General features: G+C 44.2%; 1 protein-coding gene and 1 long non-coding RNA gene across 4 annotated transcripts in view; one reads left to right on the top strand and one right to left on the bottom strand.

Moving 5' to 3' along the window:
• Positions 1-1,450, bottom strand: part of NFE2L2 (NFE2 like bZIP transcription factor 2) — a 42,184-nt gene extending 40,734 nt beyond the window's left edge. For both annotated transcript variants that reach the window (XM_077829879.1, XM_077829881.1), the window contains exon 1: positions 1,180-1,450. In XM_077829879.1, coding sequence (XP_077686005.1) covers positions 1,180-1,212 — 33 coding nt within the window. In that variant the 5' untranslated portion in view covers positions 1,213-1,450. The remainder of the gene's footprint in view (positions 1-1,179) is intronic.
• LOC144272071 (uncharacterized) lies at positions 638-8,589 on the top strand. Of its 2 annotated transcripts, none has more exons than XR_013347486.1 (4): positions 638-722; positions 2,717-2,804; positions 4,315-4,391; positions 7,910-8,589. It is a non-coding gene; the product is annotated as an uncharacterized LOC144272071 (long non-coding RNA). The 2 variants fall into 2 exon arrangements; XR_013347485.1 differs by having other exon boundaries at positions 2,717-2,798.
• The last annotated feature ends 7,634 nt before the right edge of the window (positions 8,590-16,223 follow it).

A 16,223-nucleotide genomic window follows, 5' to 3' on the forward strand; every position in this document is an offset into this window, starting at 1 on the left:
TTTTATGCAGACTAAATATCACACAGATCCATGGAGTCTTGAGGGCCACCAGGGTGCCGGAACAATTTGTGTAATGGAGATGCTGAGAGCTATTAAACCAAACTGTAAACCCTGTATATGATGGAAACTACTTCAAGCCAGTTCCAGCATCTCAGAAGGCCACTGCCCAGAATCAGCATTGCAATCTCTATTACCCATACTAGCTATCCTGAATGTTACCAGGTACTAAAGCGATGTAGTTAAGATTTTCAAGGCTGTAGTAAAATTTGGAAAGGAGTCAGCTGTTACAGTGCATGCTGGGGGAAGTGGGGACATAGTAAAAGAAATAATCTTTTAGATTTAGTTAAATCTGTTGCGGGTAAAGAGACTTTCTTTGAAAATAATGCTTGCTATGGCTTCTATCCCTTACAGCTAAAACTGAAAGCTTTGCAACCTATTTTCACTCACAGGGCATTTTGATCTCACCCTAGCTTCCTCAGTCAATAGATTTTTCAGATCCTCTTGATTTCCTGATCTACATCTCTGGGAGGTGAGGCTGACTAGAAGTGGGAGGGTGCAGAGGGTCCACTCTTGACCCTCCCACAGCTCCTTGCACTGAGGGGCGGCCCCTGTATAAGATTTGTTGGCACCACAGGTGGCTGTTACTGGCGTTGCCTGACCCACATTTCAGGCCTCTTCTAAGGGGAAACATGGTGCAGATGGGGAAACTGAGTCACAAAAGGGTAAGTCCCAAGCTCTCACAAGATAAGAAGCAGCTGCTAGTTTTGGGCGCCCACCGCCCTGACGCGCCAGTTTCCCAGGAGCACAGGGGACTCCGCGCCAGGCTGCTCCCTTGGCCCAGAAGGTACCGTGCTCTGCCCGCCCGCCTTGCCCAGGACCCAGCGGGCACCAGCCTGCCCCCTAGCCGGCCGCAGTGACTCATCACGTTCCCGGAGCCGGGGGAAACCGGACAGGCCCTGTGTGCAGGGGCGGGGCCGCCACTCTTGCACCACCCCCCTTCGCCTGACATCCAGCAGCCCCCCGTGACCCGGCGTGTCACCACCCGGCCGGGACCGCCCCCCAGTTCAGGGCAGCGGGGGCTGCGTTGGGGGCGGCACGCGCCAGCGGCACCCCCGGGCTCCCGCCCGGGAGCATTTCCTTCCCGGCAGAGGGGCCCGGGGTCCAGACCCCGGCTCTCACCTGCGGGGCGGGCGGCACCTCGAGCTCCATCATGCTGGCGGCAGCGGGCACAGCCACCCCCGGCGCGGCGACCCTCGCTCACTGTCCCGCTGCTCGCTCCGACGCTGCTGGGGGGAGTGAAGCGAGCGGCCCCGGACGCGGGCGGCTGGGACAGCGAGCCGCCTCCCGTTCCGCCCCGCCTTCACCCCAGCCACTCACGGGCGCGGGAGCCGGAGAGGCGGCCCTTATCCTGGCAACAGCGGCCACACGGAGCAGCGCGGGGGTGGCAGGCCATGCTGACTCGGCCCGGCCGCGCCCCGCCCATCCTCACATCCCTGTCCTGTCACAAACCACCCTGACCCCGTCCGAGTCCCTCCCTGCCCTAAACCTGTCTGTCCCCCCAGAGCCCTGCTACAAAGCAGCGCGTCCGGGCCCCTCCTCTCTCCTCCCATCACTGCCACACACACACACACACACACACACACACCTGGCCCCCATCCTCTCACATCTCTCCCCAGAACCACCCACCCCCATCAGATCCCATCCCTGACACAAACATCAAGTGATTCCCAGATCCCTCCCCATTCCAACATATCTCTCCTCAACCTATTCCAACTCACCAGGTCCCTCTCCATGTCTACCACATTGCTTCCCCATCCAGATCCTTTATAAACCTATCCCCACCAGATCCTGCCACAATTTATCAAACCTTTCCCAGTTTACCTTAACTCATCCCATTTCCACCAGATCTGACAGATCCTTGCCTGCCTAATCTCAGCAGATTCCAATGTACCAAATCCATTTCCCCAATCCCAATATATCACAACCCAGCAGATTCACTGGATACCTTCCCAACTGATCCTGCCACACCCCAACTGATCAGCTCCTTAACAGATCATACTAGATCCTTCCCCAGCAGATCTCTTCACCATCACACCCCACTAGATCCTTCCATGTCCCATCAGATCCGTCCCCACATCTCTGAGCTAATTTAGCAACCCTCGCAGGAGTATCTAATAGAATTGGAGAGGAAAAGGAATCTGTCACTCCCACCAGATCTCACCCCACAGTTGTTAACTAATATGGCAGCTGCCATGGAAGCACCAGGCATGATAATAGGAGAACAGGGATCTATAGAAATTCCAACACATTTCTCAAAACTCTTAATATAAACTTATAACCATCATGGGAACTCCTGAGACACTCATAGGAGAGGAGTGCTCCGAATTACTCTCCTAGATCCTTCCCCACAGCTCTAAGTAACTTTGCTTAGTTCCTTGCAACCCACCAAAGGATTATTACTTTACAACGTTATTTTATTCCTACTCCTAGAAATCCTGTGCTGTTTAGCTGTGGAACAGTGCTGTAGCTTGCAATATGAAGCTGTACATCAAGGCATATATGGATCTACATCCATGAAGAAAGAAAAGGAGTACTTGTGGCACCTTAGAGACTAACCAATTTATTTGAGCATGAGCTTTCATGAGCTACAGCTGCTCAGATAAATTGGTTAGTCTCTAAGGTGCCACAAGTACTCCTTTTCTTTTTGCGAATACAGACTAACACGGCTGTTACTCTGATCCATGAAGAAATGTGCATGGTGCAATTTTGCTGCCTGTTTTCACAGAAAGTATTGGAAGGTAAAGGTAAACTCAGTCTGAGTTAAATCCATAGCTTTGGGTTTGAGGACATTACCCTGGGAGATGTTCTGTTATGCTGGCCCTGCAGTTGTACGACCAGGTCTCACAATTTATGCACGTTCAGTTCTTGGAAGAGAGGCCTCTAGGAGAAACCCCAGAGTTCTGAAAGTATTTGTAGATTTAGTAGGTAGCACTGTTACTAGTCCTAAAGCAGTGCCCCAGCACCGGAAGCTGTTTTGGCACAGGTGCCATCTTTCAAATGGGGTCCTGACCACTTTTGATAATTAAAGATCCCACTGCACTTTTCAGAAGAATAGAAGCATTAATCCTGGTGCACTGGCTAATTTCCAACGAAGGTAATTACATTCTTCCTGCTTTAATTCCCCCTGAAATTTAAATCTGAGACAGTATTCTTCACTTCTTGACCTCAAATGTTGCTGTATTTTGTTAAACAGCTGATATGTATCACTAGAAGTTTGTGCATTTCAGTAGTGGGTCAAAGTAAATTTTGTTAAATTTGTGATCTTTTGGGGATGAAAGTCACTATAAGAAAGCAAGATGTAGTTATTTGTTATAAAGTTATAACAGGTCAAGATCAGTATCCATAATGCGTACACGGTGGTGGAGCTAATGGCGGCCTTTAGGTGTATGTGTGGTTCCTTTTAAAGCCAGTAAATATAATTGAAGCTGGCACTACTAATGACCCATCACCCATCCTTGCTCTGCCACTGCTGAAAATGTGGCTTCACTACTGTGCATATACCTGTTCTAAGTGATATAGGTCACTGTGTTATTTAATACTCTCATGTCTAATAAAGGATGTTGCTCTTTTGGGACAAAACATACAAACGAATGTACATAGTGTCAGGTTTATAGATTTGAAACCATGGACAGAGAAAAGAGATTGAATTTCCTGTTTGTCATTTAAATTTGGAACAGCTGAAAATATCCTATCTTATATTTTAAAATAAGATTCTACATGAATTATATATAGCATTTATATAGTTAATTTCGTCTGCAAAGTACTTTACAAGCATTAACTAAGATCTTCTTCTAACTGGAGGATTTGCAGCTGTGCAAATGTCTAACACAGATGTGCTGTCCCAGTATGCTGATGCAGCTTCCCTGGTTTGAAAAACCAGGGTGAGCCACACCAGTGGAAAGTTTAAAGTTTCTCACCACAAACCTGAATATTCCCATTGTTTAATATGAGGCTTATATAAACTGCAGGAATTTGATCTTATGTCTCTTTAATATTATAGTACTTGGTATATTTACACCACTCCTGTCATTATTATCATCATCACCATCATCACACATTTGTCACTGTAATCACTCCAGAAAATAGAATTTCATGTTTCCCTTGTTTCTTTCACTAGCATGTCTCTGATATATGTTTATTACAAAAATAGAAAGCCTTCAGTGTAGTTATATACATCTTATACATCCAATTGAAGAATGCAAACTATAATCAGAATGCCTTAATTACATGACTCTCCTTTGTTAAATATACCAGGTACCTTTATCTAGAATACACCTGCTCTGCTCTTGTAATTCAGGTAGAACATGCTGCAGTGTCACTGGACATATTCGGTATGTATAAGGAGAATACATACGTTCTATCACTGAATGTACTGGGTATGTCTATGCAGTGTTACGGTAGCCGTGTCAGTGCCAGGGTATTAGAGAGACAATGTATGTGAGGTAATACCTTTTATTGGACCAACTGTATGTGGTGAGAAAGACAAGCTTTCGAGCAGAATACACAAGCATTCTGGTTATGCTATGTCCTTGATTTCAAGGAGAAATATTGCATGACAGCACCACAGCAATTGTGATGGAGGACCAGGAGCAAAAAAGTTATGTCACTTTTTTTTCTTTCACTGGTCAATTCCAGTTTGCTCTGATCCAAGAATGACCCCACTGGCTGCTAAAACCAGATTGAATGTTGGAAACCCTGGAGAAACAGAGCTTTAAAAAGGGAAAAGGCCTGTCAGTAGTTAAAAAACTTTTTGATTCCAAGTGCTCCCAGTTCCAGACTGTCTCCTTGAACATGATAGTTTTATTGAATACCATTTATTGAGTTTTTCAGTATCATAAAAGAACAGCACCAGGAAGACACGGAACATTAGCACAAAACAAATAACACAAAGTGTCTGTGCATGAAAAATTGCATAGATGTCCTTTCCATATGATCCATCGAATGGAAAGTTGTACAAATAGTGAAAAGAAGCAAATATGAGCCATTAGAGTGAGTATATATATTGTATCACAGTACAGAAATACCATGGCAAACAGTTTGCTTGGCGAGTGTGGGGAGGATAAAAGCGGAAGCATACTTTCTGGCCAGGCCAGATAAAGGAGCATTGAATATATATTTTAGTTTGTGTTCCTTGTTAATTTATTTTTTCTTCCTCTCCTTGTCTTCACACCCTCAGCGCAGGAACCCTTTGGCCTTCACCACTTACAAGTAATGCAACCATCCCAATCTCATTTTAATTTAACTGTCATATCACACTACACTATTCTCCCTATACCATGGGAAAGTATATTAGGATCTTTCTCAGTGAAAAGAAGCTGTATGAAATGTGAGCTGTAACTTTATTAAAATTATTGCTGTTATTTTCATTTGATTAGACTAAATAGTCTGAGGCATTTTGACATGAAGTTCTACTGATTTGCTTGTTACTTAACCCTTAGCATTTTTCTGTTCTTCAAATTAAAACTTTTTAAAGAAAGTGTTTCTACCCAATACTTCTTCAATCCCAGAAAGAATCCTTGAGGAGCATTCAGCCTTTTTTGTGATAAAATAACATATCTCTATAGAAGCAGATACATACAGGGCCTGAATATAAGACTTTTGGCCTCCACTTCTAGATATTAAATTTTGTTGATGCACACGAATGTACATGCACTTTTCCACCCCTCACATTTCGATGCGTAGCTACGCATGTAGCTAATATAATCTGCATGTATAAATTCCAATACCTACACATGCTGATATTCATTTTTGAGCTGTATACCTAGTTCTTATACCACAGTGATGAGCTTCTAAAAACGCAGATCAGTAAATAGATGTTACTGCTAGAAAATTTGCAGCAGATGTGTTTGTGTACTAACGAGCATGTGCACAAGGGCCATGTAAGTTGATGCCCTACGGAAGACTCAGGCCCACTAAATGTATGATAGCTTATGCAGGGGTTTTTTTTTATCAAGTATTTATAAAAAATACATAATATATTAAAAAATTACATTTTCTCCATTGTCTCCTTTTAGTCATTCTCTATATTTTTGTTCTGGCATTAAATCTTTCCCAACCATGTAGAGTTTCAATTAAAAAAGTGATTTTTTTTTTCAATTTGAGCAGCATTGTTTTAAATAAAATACTTTATTCTGTTGATTGGAATGTGTTTGCAGATAATGTCTCTGATTTTTTAAAGACAAGATTAGCAATTATAAAATGGAAACATTTGTTTTGGGATATTTCTGGGTTAAAGTTATAGCATAAGAGGGCTTTGGAGAAACTCTGTTTTCTAAAGAGCCTGTGTAACCATTCACAATTATTACAATATAGAAACAATATTATTGTGAAGGTAGAAACCACCAGTGCCACCTACTGCTTAAAACATACAACTAAAAAAGACTTGCAAGTTTGTATATTTTCAAATAAAAAAAATAGAAGAAATTAACTTTGCTTAAAATTATTTCAAGCTACTGAAAGATGCTTGAGATAGATTCTGAAATCCTTACTGGGGTAAAACTCTAATTGAAGTTAATGAGAGTCTTGCTTGAGAACTGACTGAGCACTTTTGCCCTTGGTTAATTTGAGATCTGTGATTTTGTGTTGGAAATGCTTACTGATGTTGTATTTTTAACAACTCTTAACTTTCAAATTGATCACCATAACACCACTGGGAAAATATTGGTGGGGAGAAAGGGGTTCAATGTAAAAAGATTTATATAAACTCCACTATGAGGCAAAGTTCTATCTTTAATTGAGGGATCTGGACAAGACAGGAGGTTGGGAGAGTGAGGCCAACCACATATATGATACAAAAGCCACCTTGCTGTGTCAAGGCAGGATCACACAGATGTGGCAAATGAGCTGCTGACCACAGTGTAGCTTGATGTGCTCCATAGCTGACAGACCATGCCCTCATGAGGCCAAGATGCAATAGGTACTTCCTTTTCTTAACCTCTTGAGAAAGACTGTATTCTACTATTAATGGGAGAGCAAGCATATCCATGTGATCTCTCTTTCTCCTAGTTTGTTAGCACAGGATAGGATTTCTTACAAAGTGTGGCACCATGATGGCACTAATTTTATAACAGAAAAGAGGTAGGACTTTATTCACATCTATCAGTATGATGGTGGGCCATTCCTACTCTCCCACAGGAGCATGTAGCTGCTGCCATTCTCCATCAGGGAGAGCAGCTTTAAATTCTGCCCAGCAGAGTCAGAAACAATGCATTTTTTACAGGCCCTGAGCCCAGGCCCTTCCTAGCTGGTCCCACCCACTTTGTAGCCCTGGGACCAGGACTGGGATTTTTTGGATTTGTGACCCTCAGGATTTCTTTCTTATTTAAATGTTGTGTACTTTAAACCTTAGATTTTAAAACCCCTTCAAGACAAGAATTGTCTTTCCTGAGGCTAGCATATTTGAAATCACTAAAAGGATTTGTGAGGACAATTCAGCTGCTTTGTGATAGAATTTTAGAAGCCACAAGAGGAACACTGCACTGTCCCCTTCTTTATTCACACTGAAAAATGACTGGTGCTATGGCTATATCCATCGGCTGTGATTGTCCCTGGCACAAACAAACTCTTCTGCTCAATGGACTAGTTTTCGTTTTGAAAAGAATTTGCTTGTAATTCTTTTAAACTGCCTTTTCCATGCAGTTTTTGCCAGCAGTGGACATTATACAAGAAAAATTCTGCTCCTGCTGCCAAGGAGTTAACTTGATAACATTGTAATAAGTAAAAGGGTGTTTGTTTCTCTGTTATTGAACTGTCCCTGACTTCCACAAAGCACAAAATCATGCTGAGTTTAAAAAACAAGTCATGTCAAATTTGCTGTATTCACTTTCAACATTTTTGTATTTCTACCCAGGCACAACATTGAAACTGCTGTTTTCTGGAGAAGGTGAAGGAGGCCACTGGCAGCCTCCCCATCTCTGGAAGGAGGAGCAAGGCTCCCCTGATAAGATTGCAGTCTAGAGATGGGGAGAAAGTTCTTGTTTGCCTCTTAGCTGCCAAGGAGCTCTGCTGTCCACACAGTTATGCAGCAAGTATCTTTCGTTTTAATATAATTCAGATTAAATAATTACAGCAATGCACAATGTACTCTAGAAAATTAGAAAGGTTGAAAATTTGTGGTTTTTTTTAATATGCACACACAAATCAAAATCAACAGGAAAATGAATAACCTATTTGGTGGTAGAATGTACCAACAAAATAGTGTAATAAAAATGAAATTATTTAAAGTAATATTCCAATCATACAGTCATCATTGATTTAGTTTCCAATTATACAGAGGTAATTGTATTAAGGAACTGCCTCATTCACTGCTTTCTGAGGAAATGCTTGAGTGTTTTAATGTCCTGGCATCTGCAGGTAATAAATGATCTAATCTGCACTCTTTACCTGACTGGAATCCTAATTCTTGTTTTACTTAAGGTGACCTAGGGCATATATTAGACAGCATCAGTATGTTTGAGGATTTATGACCTGATTGTCTAAACATGGAATAGTTCTAATCCTGAATAACTCTGTGCGTTTAGACACTTATTCCAGAATAAGCATGCCTTGTTCCTGTTTAGTTTAACCCACTCTGAAAGTGGATTAAGCTAAACAGGAACAAGGCACTCTTATTTTCAAATAAGAGTATCTAGATAGAGAGTTATTCAGAAATAGCGATTGTGCTTTATTTAAACTTACACTATACCTTAATCCACATTAATGTTAGTCTCTCTGCACTTTCTCTCTCCACTGTGCTTTTTGGCTGTTTGCACCAACCCTCTCCTTCCCCCTCCCCAGTGGTGCTCAATCTGCAATTTACTGACTATATAGGAAACATCTTTAAAATATTTAGCCATGTCTCCTAGACTAGTGCACCTTATGACTCGAGGAGTTATATATCTGTAAGGAAAAATATTATACAATAGTTTGGGGGCTAGCACATGCCTAGTAGTCACAACTCCATGCTCAATATGGCATTGAGTTGCACTGCTGTCCTTTAGGAATTTAAATCCAATTATAGCATAGGTGTCCTGACCCAAACTCTGTCTGCCCTTCCCACTCCATTTGGGGGTGATGAGTGCTCCCAGGGACTCAGACAGAGACTAGTTTCTGCATTAGCCCAGAGACTGCAATTATTCCTGGACTTTGCACAGAGCATACAAATGGTGTGTGGGGAGAGCAGCAACAATATGGTCCTGTTGTCAAGGTAATTGTGGCCTTTCATTCGCTGATATCAGACACAAGACAAAGCATGTGCTGGAACACTTCTCCTATTCAAGTATCCGAGGGTGTCACAGGTGCTTAAATAAATGTGTGCATGTGTGTCGGATTATCTACTATATATTCATCACCCCTCCTTAGCTTCTTCCTAAACTTCCCTACCCCATATTCACCCCAAATCATGAAAAGATTGCACAACAAGCAGGAAAACCCATGCTGTTTCTTATTTGACCTATTGGGAGAAAGAAGAGGATATGGCTGCCATAGGCTCCAACTTCCTCTCTACCTAGGGGGGTGCTTGACAAGCTCCGCCCACAGTCCACCCCTTCCTCCAAGCCCCCTGCTCCACCTATTCCCACCACATCTCTTCCCCGCCCTCTCCCCGTCCCCGCTTCTCCTCCTCCCTTCCAGCGCCTCCTGCATGCTGCGGAACAGCTGATCTGCAGCGGGCAGGAGGGGGAGAAGTTGATCAGCAGGGCTGCTGGTGAGGGTGGAGGCGCTGGGGGGATGGCTGCTAACATGACCAGCAGCTCTTCATTTATGAGAATTTCCTTCTGGTGTCTTCATGGTGTGGGAATACAACATATGTCTATCCCTCCTCCTGTGAGGGCTCACAGGCCTTGAACCCAGATCCACAGGTCCTCAGGTAGCACTTGGGCCATGACTGCCACCCAACAGCTCACCTGAGTAACATTTAGCTTTCAGAGGGCCCTGCCTCCAAAGCTCCCGACTGGGGGAACCATTCAGACTCCCAATTGGCTAAGGAGTACTACAGGAAGTAAACCAGGAAGTAACAACAGGAAGTTGTCTGAGCAGCTAGAGGAATCTTTGGCTGACTGCTAGCATGGACCCTTCTTGCTTCCCAGACTCCTGAGACTTCCTTCCCTGCCTGCTCCTGGTTCCTGTCCTCTCATTCCATACTCCTGTCTACTCCCAGTCGTTGCTGTCCTTCCCTCCTCCAGGCCCCTGCTTCTTCACCTTACCCCTGACTTTGTCTCTGGCTCTGACCCCTGGCTTAGTACTTGATGTTGTCCCTGGCTTGGCACCTGATTCTTCTCCCCCTCCTTCTGGCTCTGACCTTCGGCTTGGAACCTGATGCTGGCTTTGGTTTTGACCCTCTGTTCTGAGTGCCCAGGCCCCGGTCATTACACCTCCCTCCAATGTATTTTAACTGTTCTGCTACCCAAGCATTGATCAGCATGTTTAAAGTGTATTGCAACCCCTGATTATTGATACCTCTGTATCCTGTACAGGGGTATCAATAATCAGTCAGAGATAAAAAAAAATCCCTGTTAAGTCATCCAGGCCCAGCCATCTCCATGTCTGTGCTTTTCCCCTAATGTTTTGTCTAGTCTAGTTTTCTGTGTCTAAAGTGATGGGGTTTTATCTGCTTCCCTTGTTCCACAGCCTATAAAGGATCTCACTGTCAGGAAATTTCTCTTGATATTCAATCTGAATTTTCTTTTTAATTTAACTGTTTACTTCTAATTTACATCTCCTAGTCCCATCCTAAATAATTCCACTTGATGCCTGGTTTACACACCCATGAAATATCTGTAGACAGTTATTGGCTTGGACCCTGCAAATTCCTGTGTAGTGCTGCTCAGCAAGGAGTGCAAGGATATTTTGCTCAAACATAAGCATGATTAAAGACTATGTTTTGGCACAAGGAATAAGCAAAGGTGTCTTCCTTTTCAGTGAGCAGAATGTAAGTCCCTTGGGTGCCCACTCTCTTATTCTCAGAGCCTGGGCTAAGAAAGGGGAAAGGTCTATATGAAAATGGGTAGTTATATGAATTTAACTTTTTAACATTTTCCTTATAAATCAATCCATCCAGCCTGCTGATTATTTTTTTTGGCTCTTTGAATTTCCTTCCATTTGTCAATGTCCTTCTGAAAATATGGTGACCACAGTTGAACGCTTAAATCCAGGGTCACAAAGAGAAGGAGTTTGACCTTCCTACTCCATGCTGTGATACCTTTCCATATACAGAGCTAAACTGCACTGGCCTTTTTTCCCAGCCATATCATATTGCAAACTCATGTCTGGCCTGCTATCTCTTTCACACCTAGGTCTCTTTTGGCATTACTGCTTTCCAGGTTACTCCCTTGCATTAACTAACTGCTTTGGATTATTAGTCTTTAGATTTATCAATTTGCATAATTCCATATTAACTCTCATTTTGTTATTTTCTGTATATTTTAGTAAACTCTTTAAATCCCACTTAAAATTTCTCTGTCTTCACTATCATTTGCAGCTCTTTGCAATTTACTGTTATCTATAAAGGTCAGTGACCTGATGCAATTTACTCCCCCTTCCAGATTATTGATGAAGATGTTAACAAACAAACAAACAGACCTGCCACCAAATCCTGCAGTACCCTATTAAATACCTCTCCTAACTCAGTGCATTTGTTTACAGTCTTTCAGCCAGTTTTCAATGTATATTAGGGCGTTGTAATGAACCTGCAGTGCTAGCTCATTACTGGGTATCTCTCCCCCATGTTGGCAGAACTAGGGATCTAGCCATTAGATGGCACTATGTTACTCCATTCAATATACTGCCTGTAGAGAGTATAGGAAAAGGAAGTAACAGCCTCCTGAGCTCAGAGGGGCCAGTCAGAGAGAGAGAGGGCATGTCTACACTTATGGGGATCGATGCTGTGGGGATCGATGCACTGGCGGTCGATTTAGCGGATCTAGTGAAGAGTCTAGTTGATGGAAGAGTGTCTCCCGTTGACCCAGTGCCGCGTAGATACTGCAATAAGTCGACCTAAGTTACATTGACTCCAGCTATGTTATTCACATAGCTGGAGTTTCGTAATTTAGGTCGACTTACCCCCCATAGTGTAGACAAGGCCAGAGAGAGAGCGAGGCCATGTGTAAACAGAAGCAGCAGTCTGGGAGTTGACAGTGTAAGGAAGGCTGGCTTGCAGGCAGCGAAATAGTTTGCTGGCAGAGCACTATTAGTAGCAGAAGGAGGATACTTGGAAGTAGGATACATGACACAATTCCATGTGTTGTTTGCAGGACCCACTGGTTACTTCTATACCCCACTACTGGGCTGCGCCAAGGACTGGGTTAGCTACCATTGGGTTGATTAACGTGTCTACAGTAATTGGCCCATTTATTTCTGTCAACTCCAGTAAAATAATCATGTTACTTCCCCAGACTCTGACCAATGTTAATGTTGACCCACGGCGGGCTAGAGCCTAGTGCTTAATGCACATTTGCCTCTGGGACACGGAGCACACTGCCAGACATTTAGGGGACTGGTGTACCACTGCAACACCCTGCAGTGGGGGCAGTCATAGTATTCCTATAAAGCCAGTTGTCATAAGAAATAGTATGAATCCTTTCCAAAACCCTAGTATATTACATCTACAGCCTTCCCTTCATCATGTTTATAAATCTGTCAAAAAAGAGCAATCAAGTTTGTGTGACAAGATTTATTCGTCATAAATTCATAGTGCTTATTGCTCATGCTTCCACTATCATCAAAGTGTTGAATGATTATCTCTCAATGATAGCTGTATTATTTTACCAGGTGTAGAAGTTAGACTTCTTATGACCCTAATGGTCAGCATTGTTCTTTTTGCTTTCTTTTGAAAACTGATATTACATTTACTAAGTAAATATGCCCTGGTTTACTAAAGTGACTACTTATGATGTATTTTCTTGGGTTACAAACTGCCTGTCAATGATGGAAGTTGAAGATATATTGCCTGACAAAAGCAGGCTCATGGGAATGTGAAGTGGTAATTGTTTTCCTGATGTTGTACTGTACTGAATTGGACATTAGTGAACATATTGTGAATTGAACAAGCAATCCTGTAGCAGGCTGGTTGCTGAAAGCAGACACATTTGGGGGCCCTGCAACTAAACAAATAAATATCTCAAAGTAGTTTAATGTGCACACTTAAAATCACTAATCTCTGTTGAAAATCTGAGCTGTTTCCTTCAGTTAACATAGCAGTTTTTACTCTGCAAACTTAGCCTGGTCTACACTACGAGTTTAGGTCGAATTTAGCAGTGTTAGGTCGATTTAACCCTTCACCCATCCACACAACCAAGCCTGTTTTGTCGACTTAAAGGGCTCTTAAAATCGATTTCTGTACTCCTGCCCGGAGAGGGGAGTAGTGCTAAAATCGACCTCGCTGGGTCGAATTTGGGGAGTATGGACGCAATTCCTCCCCCGATATTGGCCTCCGGGAGCTATCCCAGAGTGCTCCATTGTGACTGCTCTGGACAGCACTGTCAACTCAGATGCACTGGCCAAGTAGACAGGAAAAGCCCCGGGAACTTTTGAATTTCATTTCCTGTTTGGCCAGTGTGGCGAGCTGATCAGCACAGGTGACCATGCAGAGCTCATCAGCACAGGTGACCATGCAGTCCCAGAATCGCAAACAAGCTCCAGCATGGAGCGAATGGGAGACATTGGATCTGATTGCTGTATGGGGAGAAGAATCCGTGCAGGCAGAACTCCGTTCCAAAAGATGAAATGCCAATATATTTACCAAAATCTCTAAGGGCATGATGGACAGAGGCTACAACAGGGACACACAGCAGTGCCACATGTAAGTTAAGGAGCTGAGGCAAGCCTACCAAAAAACAAAGGATGCAAATGGTTGCTCCAGGTCAGAGCCCCATACATGCTGCTTCTATGATGAGCTGAATGCAATTCTAGGGATCCCCCCTACCATTACCGCACCACTGTCCGTGGACACCTGCAAAGGGGGAGTCTCACGCAACAGGGAGGAGGATTTTGTGGATGAGGAAGAGGAGGAGGAGGAGGTTGAGGATAGTGCACAGCAGGCAAGCGGAGAATCCCTTATCCCTGGCAGCCAGGAACTCTTCATCACCCTGGAGCCAATACCCTCCCAACTCTCCCAAGGCGGGCTCCTGGACCATGAAGCCGGAGAAGGCACCTCTGGTGAGTGTACCTTTGTAAATATAATACAGGGTTTAAAAGCAAGCATGTTTAATGATTAATTTGCCCTGAAGACTTGGGATGCGTTTATGGCCAGTATAGCTACTGGAAAAGTCTGTTAACGTATTTCGGATGGAGCAGAAATCCTCCAGGGACATCTCCATGAAGCTCTCCTGGAGGTACTCTAAAAGCCTTTTCAGAAGGTTTCTGGGGAGATCAGCCTTATTCCGTCCTCCATGTAGGACACTTTTACCATGCCAAGCCAGTAGCAAGTAGTCTGGAATCATTGCAGAACAAAGTATTGCAGCGAATGGGCCTGGAGTTTGGTGGCATTCAAGCAACATCCGTTCTTTATCTCTTTGTGTTAGCCTCAGGAATTCATTGATATCCTTCATGGTCACCTGGTTCAAACATGGTAAATTTGTTTAAGGGGACATTCAGAGGTGCCCGTTCCTGCTGGGCTTTGCCTTTGGCTGAAAAGAAATCATCCCCGCTGTTAGCCACGCTGTGCGGGGAGGCCTGTTCATGCTGAGCTGTTTGCATTTGGCTGACAGGGATCTTCCGTGATACTAGCCACGTAGTGTGTGTGTGTGAAGCAATCATCCCAGAGAATGGGGGCGGTGCGGTTGAGTTGTGCTGCACATTCACCCTAAAACCACAGCCGCTCCTGTTAAATGGCCAACCCAACGGGCTTTGCTTGGTATGGGAAAGGAGGGCGCTGCTGTTTGAAACCGTTCCCACATGTTATGAAGGTTGAAGAAGCCAAAACCCTTTGTCTTACCATGGCTACCTGCAAGCTGAATTCTGTTGCCCAGCCGAGCGTGTGTGATGTCTCACACCAAACTGGCAGGCACTCAATATAAAGAGGTAAAATACGACCTTGTACCAAAAGCACACGTGCTATGTAATGTGAATCACTTGATTCAGTGTGAAATAGTCTTCCCTTTGTTCTCTAAAATGTATGTTTTTAAATACTCCCTTTTTTTCTTCCCACAGCTGCAAATGTTTCTATGCTCCCCCTATCGTCTCCGTCCCAGAGGCTAGCACAGAGTAGAAGGCGAAAAAAATGCACTCGTGATTAAATGTTCTCAGAGCTCATGCAGTCCTTCCGCACTGAAAGAGCTCCGCAGAATGCGTGGAGGCAAACAATGGCAGAGTCCAGGAAAGCATTAAATGAATGTGATGAGAGGAGGGAGGAGCACGATGAAAGGAGGCAGGATGCAATGCTGAGTCTAATGGGGGAGCAAACTGACATGCTCAGGCATCTGGTGGAGCTTCAGGAAAGGCAGCAGGAGCACACACGGTTGCTGCAGCTCCTGCATAACCCGCCTGTCCTCCTCCCCAGGTTCCATAACCTCCTCATCCAGATGCCCAAGAACACTGGGGGGGGGGGGCGCGGAGGCTATGGGCACCCAGCCACTCCACCCCAGAGGACTGCCCAAGCAACAGAAGGCTGGCATTCAATAAGTTTTGAACTGTAGTGTGGCCTTGACCTTCCCTCCTCCCCTCATCCACCACCTCACCCGGTGCTTCCCTCCTCACCCACCCCTCCTGGCTACCTTGTGAGTTTTCCCCCTATTTGTGTGATGAATTAATAAAGAATGCATGATTTTGAAACAATAATGACTTTATTGCCTCTGAAAGTGGTGATCGAAGGGGGGAGGTCGGTTGGCTCACAGGGAAGTAGAGTCAACCAAGGAGGCAGGTTTTCATCAAGGAGAAACAAACAGAACTGTCACACCATAGCCTGGCCAGTCATGAAACTGGTTTTCAAAGCTTCTCTGATGCGCAGGGCACCCAGCTGTGCTCTTCTAATCACCCTGGTGTCTGGCTGTGCATAATCGGCCACCAGGCTATTTGCCTCAACCTCCCACCCCAGCATAAACGTCTCCCCCTTACTCTCACAGATATTGTGGAGCACACAGCAACCAGGAATAACAATGGGAATATTGGTTTCGCTGAGGTCTAACCTAGTCAGTAAACTGTGCGAGCGAGCTTTTAAATGTCCAAATGCACTTGCTCAGCCTATAGTTGAA

This window comes from Eretmochelys imbricata, chromosome 11 (assembly GCF_965152235.1).
Source record: "Eretmochelys imbricata isolate rEreImb1 chromosome 11, rEreImb1.hap1, whole genome shotgun sequence".
Lineage (NCBI taxonomy): Eukaryota > Metazoa > Chordata > Testudines > Cheloniidae > Eretmochelys > Eretmochelys imbricata.